This window comes from Octopus bimaculoides, chromosome 10 (assembly GCF_001194135.2).
Source record: "Octopus bimaculoides isolate UCB-OBI-ISO-001 chromosome 10, ASM119413v2, whole genome shotgun sequence".
In the NCBI taxonomy this organism is placed as follows: Eukaryota; Metazoa; Mollusca; class Cephalopoda; order Octopoda; family Octopodidae; genus Octopus; species Octopus bimaculoides.
Genome location: NC_068990.1, coordinates 2,064,930 through 2,071,819, shown reverse-complemented (window position 1 = coordinate 2,071,819; position 6,890 = coordinate 2,064,930). Strand labels below are relative to the sequence as shown.

The 6,890-nt window shown below is 36.3% G+C and overlaps 1 protein-coding gene across 1 annotated transcript in view; it reads right to left on the bottom strand.

The window, feature by feature from the left end:
• Positions 1-6,890, bottom strand: part of LOC106867322 (cilia- and flagella-associated protein 65) — a 720,747-nt gene that overhangs the window by 161,772 nt on the left and 552,085 nt on the right. The window contains exon 25 of the mRNA XM_052971190.1: positions 2,219-2,332. Coding sequence (XP_052827150.1) covers positions 2,219-2,332 — 114 coding nt within the window. The remainder of the gene's footprint in view (positions 1-2,218; positions 2,333-6,890) is intronic.

Here is a 6,890-nt window from a genome sequence, read left to right as displayed (position 1 = left end):
TATATATATATATATATCAGTCAGTTTTAAATTAAGCTTTGGGGTACAAGTTACTTTAAGCTAGATATTGACTGATATTTATGCGGTCTGACTGAGAGAATATGTATTGGTAGCAACCATACAAAGCTGGTGAGAAACGACTAGGTATAAATCGCAAGCAATTTGTGTCGCTGTCCATTACTATATCGATGAAGCGATTTTAGAAGAGAAGTAAAAGAGAAAACGAAACGAAAAAGCATTACGAAGAGGTATATTATAAACACAAGTATAACATGATAGTGAAAGCTTGGTAAGCTTTGTGATTGCTGTTGCATTGAAACAATTATTTAAGCCATTTATTTTAATGTTTTAGTCAAGACGGAAGGTACTTTTTATATCCATTTAAAGGATCCATGTGATTAGGGAGAGGAAAAGCGTATACTCAAACTGAAGAGCTTGAACCAGAAAGTGGTTTTAAAGTAAGTGACGATTTCAATCTAGCGTTTTAAGTTGGTACATATATTTTAGCGATCTCAAAAGGATGGAGAATAAAGATGACCTTGGCGGGATTTGAACATATTGCGTAGAGAGTATAAACAAATTTGAGAGTAATATTATTATATATATATTACTAATTGGCATAGATTGTGCAGTCTGTTAGCCTTTCCTTTGAAATGCACTAATAAAGCGAAACATCTACGTACAGACCTTTTGAAGTGATAGCAATGAGAGTAGGACAAAGGTCCTCTAAGACAAAAGCCCCACGGACAAATGTGCCTCGGACAAAAGCCTCATAGTTAAGATGTGATAGTGGACAAAAGCCCCACGGTTAGATTTTTCGGTTTTTTTGTTTCGTTTTTCTTTTATTCTTTTACTTATTTCAGTCATTAGACTATGGCCATGCTGGTGCACCGGCTTTAGCTGAACAAATCGACACAAGAATTTTTTATATTTTTACTTGTTGCTGCAGTTAGTAGACTGCGGCCATGCTGGAGCACCACCTCGAAGAATTTTTAGTCGAATGTATCGACGCCAATTCTTTTTAGATTTTTACTTGTTGTAGTTATTAGAAGGGTGCAATGCTGGGGTACCGCCCTGAAGAATTTTTAGTCGCAGAAAAATCAGCATTTTAAAATTTAAGTATTTTGTTTTCTTCCCTCAGCACTTACAGAGTAATGAGAATGAACCGACCTTTTGAACTTTCTCCGGCCGTTGAAGGTCTAACAGAATTATGGCGCCGAAAGCTAGTCGTTCGAACGTGCTTCTTATCGATTTTATGTTTCTACACATTCCTTGAAGTAAATGCTTTCCCTTTTGTTAGAATTCAGACAATATGTACATTGAGTCGTAAAGTGTCTTGTGTTCTGTTATTCTATTCTACTTAATTATTTCCGATTGAATATATTTTGTTTATTTGAAAATTGGGATTTTGGAACAACATTTTTTTATAACAGCAATTTCCGTTTTTGTTTATGTGAAATTATAAAAATTATATCAAAGATTTGGCTGTTATTTCTAGCATATGGAGAGACCTTCTAGGCTTAACTTCTTGTGCTGGTTGAAAATCAACTAAAAAGGATTTTCAAGAGATTTGACTGTTATTTCTAGCATATAGAGAGACCTTCTGGGTTTAACTTCATGCGCTGGTTGGAAATCATTAAAAAAAATTTCTGCGGTCGATACTAAAAATTCCTCAAGGTGGTGCCCCAGCATGGCCACAGTCTAATGACTGCAACAAGTAAAAAGAAAAAATAAATAACAAAAAATATAACAGTGGAGCTTTTGTCCGAGGGGCTTTTGTCCGTGGGGGGCTTTTGTCCGTGGGGGGCTTTTGTCCGTGGGGGGCTTTTGTCCGTGGGGGCGCTTTTGTCAGGATCCCGATAAGCATAGATTTGAACAATGCAGTGTATTGTAAATATGCGACTTATGATCGAGTATTTAATTCTACTTCTCGAAATTGTGATATCAGATAATATTCAATAGCTGTAATTGAACTGTATCTCCATGAGTGACTTTTTTCCTATGTACTACATCAACGTCAAGCCCCCCATTGTTGGTTTGACAGTTTACGAACGTTTCCATTTCATTTTAGTGCATGCATATTTTAATGAAATGCATATTTATGCCTCAAAAGGCTGTGGCTTTTTCTTTATTTTATCTGAACCTTGGACAACAACTTAATCATTTTATCGGTTGACAAATAATGGCATTTTGATTTTAAATATTTAAGTTCACTTACTGAATATGTTTTACTTTCCAGTGGAGAGAAAATCCATTCCACAATTGCTGTTCCACCTGGTTCGATCTCACCCGTGGGATTATTGCAGACAAATATTGGATAATTATAGTTTAGCTATAAGGAAAGAAAAATGGAAAATATTGAATATGACGAAACGGTTATTAAGAATAGACTCAGTATTTATAGTTTAATGCAAGAGTTCATAAATTCATTCGAGATCCTCAAATGGTGGAGAAGAGAATAATCTAAATTCTTGGGTTCTTGTTATTAAGCGGAATGAGTAAGAAAGAAATCGTGAGGTTGTTCTTATGTGTGTATGTAATTTGTATGTGTGTATGTGTGTGTGTGTATGTGTTATTTCTTTACTACCCGCAAGGGGCTACACACAGAGGGGACAAACAAGGACAGACAAACACGGATTAAGTCGATTATATCGACCCCAATGCGTAACTGGTACTTATTTAATCGACCCCGAAAGGATGAAAGGCAAAGTCGACCTCGGCGGAATTTGAACTCAGAACGTAGCGGCAGACGAAATACGGCTAAGCATTTCGCCCGGTGTGCTAACGTTTCTGCCAGCTCGCCGCCTAAATGTGTGTATGTGTGTATGTGTGTGTGGATGATGTATAAATCCCAAAATATTAGAGTTCATAATTATAAAAAGTATTTTTTTATTATTCGCTGATCTAAATGTGAAAGATTAGATAAAAATGTATGGTGACGGTCAACATACCATGCCATGATCTTATTTCAAGTCTCGCCTTTTTATCGTCTTTCTCTTCCGTTAAACTTTACTCGATATATTATAGACTAGTAGAGTATTTGAGCCGATATATTCAGAAAATGTCTGAATCTTGTGTTCAAGTCTATTATTATTTGCAGCTTTATTGTATTGTATTCTGCACTCCTCACAAGCGCTTTCAATTTAATCCAGGTTATTGATACATGAAAATCTCTTATTTCTCAAAGCTTTTAAGACTACATTCAGACTTTGTAAGTTAAAAAGTAAGTTTAGTTATCACCTGCTAAGTTTTTGAGTAGTAAAATTTTGAGTGTAAAATTGATACACGGAGACAATTGTTTCTCATATAAGGACATAACGACATAAACAATTTGATTCCAAAGTATCATTTTATTAATTAGTTTAGAGCAGTAAAATCATCACTGACTTTTTTATTTATTTATTCATTTTACTTTTTTACCGTTTAGTCAGGAATGGAACAGCATTCATCGAGGCCCTTTATTTCAGGATCTCTGAAACTGATGGATAAAAGGAAGGAGATTTTTCACAAATGAAGACCTGACTCCAGTGTTTGTAACAGATTCCACACTGTTTACGCATCCAATGACTGATGAGTGTTAAAAGGATTCAAACCCAAGAACTATCGACTCAAAATGCTTCAAGTTGGTACCCCAGCATGGCCGCAGTCTAATAACTGCAATAAGTAAAAGCAAAAAAGAAATTCTGGCGTTGATACGTTCAACTAAAGTGCTGGAATAAATATGGGAGGTATTTTATTCAACACTAATAATTCTACCATTTTGCCATCCTTGATCAGAACCTTAATCTATTGATCCACCGAAAGGTTCAAATGTGTAGTTTACTTCGGTAAGATTTGAAATTTAAGCAAACAGAGCTGGAACAAATAGTTCTAAATATTTTTAACACTCTCTAATGACACTGTAGTCCATCTCTCCTTAAACACGTATGAGCCATGTGTTTACTGTTCGGTTTAAGATATTGTACGTTGACATCTACAGGAAAACATTGGTAGTGAAGTAATTTACAGTCCAAAATATAGGATAGATTTGTTAGATTATTTGAGCAGTATCTGTAGTTGGTAGGCAGCAGAAACGACAACAAACCGAGAAAGAGGTGCAGCAAGTTTTGGTCGAGGTGGTATACACCTTTGTTCAATAAAGCAGAGGCTAAATAATTGGTAGAAGAGTTGAGAGAAGAGATATATCTGTAAAACATAAAGTTAGTGTGTTGATAAATTAATCTTGTACACTAAGTGCGATGGTTTTCTTTGGAGTGGGAAAATAATCTAAAACATGTGTGTTAGCATTACACGTATCATACAAGATACATACTAGATATGTGAGCAATATTCCAATGCTTTGTTGTTGGCCCACAGCTAAGTTTGGAGCATTCTCTGACCCTTATAGTTTTGGCAATATCACATGTAAGGTGAGGACTCCATGAGAGTTAGTCAGATATTATGAGATCTAGTGTGTTCGATCATGCATTCGGTAAAACTAATAAAAGATTGCCTAAGGACAGCTCTGGGAATATGCGGATTAATAAACATCTTATCAACAAGAGCAAGATGGCAGATGCAGCTGAATAACTCTGAAATATCAGCGCACAAATAGCATTAGTTGGATAAACTCCATAACGTTAATTTGTAAAACTAACTCATCCGTAAATCTGTGTAACATGTCAAAACTTGGAAGTCTTTATATCCCTCTAGGTACTGTACAATGTCTCTTAAACAACTGATACATCCTTAATTATCGCTCTTAATATGAAAGCAAGAAATGCATTAGCCCGAAAGGAGGCTAGTTTACGTTACTGTTGGTAACAAAATCTCTGGAATCTTAAAGGTAAATCCTCCACTTTCAGAAGAAAATAAGTGCAGTACGAAGATACAGCTCACGAATATAAGCATCAAAGTTAGTGAATGCATGAGGGAACTGATAAATAATTCAACTCAGCCAAAGTTCACTAAGACCACATCTCAGTGGTATCTTACAGAAAGGGAAGGATGCTAAATTACTCAGTCCTACATATACCCGTGAATGAACAGGATTATCATGATTATAATAGATTTGATCACAGAACTATTTGAACAATGCCCAAGCACGTCTATCACGAGATAATCTTTCTGTTTGGTGAAGGTGAAGGCAACCTAATCGAGTTTTGCCGACTCATAAGAGCCAGTTTCCCAATTTCCATGACGTATAAATTCCCCACCTAGACGGGACACAGGTCCATCGCAGGATTCCTCATCTTTGCCAACTGAGTGGACTGGAGTGATGTGAAATGAAGTGTTTTGCTCAAGAACACAACGCGTCGCCCGGTCCAGGAATCGAAACCACAATCTTACGATCATGAGTCCAACACCCTGACCACTAAGCCACACTCCTCCACATCTTCTGTATAGTAGTTCCACATGTTAGAAATAGCAGTCAATCCTTCTTCAAATTACATGGTATAATCTTAAATATTTCAGACAATATAGTTCATGATATACAAAAAAAAAGGTCATAGCTCAAATGCCTTTGATTGTCCGGTCAAGTGATAAACAACAACACTAATAACAACAATACAATAAAAGAACAACAATATGCTCAGTTTATCTACGTGGCCACTTGAAATGCTAAAACAGCAGCCAAGTTGCACGGGAAACACTTTAACACCTTAAAAGAGAAGGATGCATTAAAAAATGCATTGTTGGATGCAGTCTTTGAATATAAGATGGGATGTCATGCCTGGAATTCCGATTTGTTTTGTCGGGGCTAACCTTGAAACTAAATAACAGGATTGATGTATAGTGGTGTCGCTACTTGATCTTGTCGTTGTTGACTTCGTTATGTACTGAAGATGTGGTAGGGAGAATAGTAAATAGAGTGGTTGAAAATACACACACACACACACACACACACATGTGGAATAATTACTATGAAGCATTGTGTAGAATATATTGTATAAAGGGTCGTAGGTAAGGCCAGAACAATGCGAAGTAAATGCAAGGCAAATAGCAAGAAAACATTAATATATTTGTTTTCTTGTGATTTGCCTTGCATTTACCTCGCATTGTTCTGGCCTTACCCCTGATCCTTTATACAATGTATATATATATGGAGGAATAGATAGCATCCTTGACATTTCTGGACCATGAGCTCAACCGCTTTCTCTCAGATTCTGAATATGCTAGAAAGGATAACATCACTTGCTCTAGAAAGCAGATCGTGGCTACTCTGGGTTGTATCACTGCATGGTAATATGATACCGATAACAGCAAATGAACTGCACGACAAAATATAACGAATAGAAAAGATGATACGCGTAAAATATCTTCAAATTAGTATCTACGGGAAATATATGGAATATTCTGACATGAAATCGAATCTATGGTGCTGCATACATTGTCGAGAGTAATATCCTATATTGTACATGATTTACTGTTACAAAAGGTAGATTTACGAAATACTGACATCAGTATAATTGTAATACAATTTGATAAGGAATCCTCCATGATTTATCGACGTGCTCATATTCTTTTTTTTTTCTTTTTTCAAAGGCACTGGATAAACGCATTTGTGTCTTTTGCCGCTATGGCTGCGTGTGTTCTGCAAGTGAATGATGTATCGGTGTATGAATGTGTGTGTGTGTGTGTGTGTGTGTGTGTTTCTGTATGTGTTTGTGTTTCTGTGTGTGTGTGTGTTTCTGTGTGTGAGTGTGTGTGCGTGTGTTTGTGTGTGTGTGTGTGTGCGTGTGCGTGTGTGTGTGTTGTCCATGGGAAAGGCAAGATTCTATGCGAGTTTTATTTAACAAAAACATAATTCTAACTCCGATATGTCTTCAATCATAGATGTAAACCGGAAATATGTAAGCATATCTAACTATATAAGCATACACACACACACACACACACACACACACACA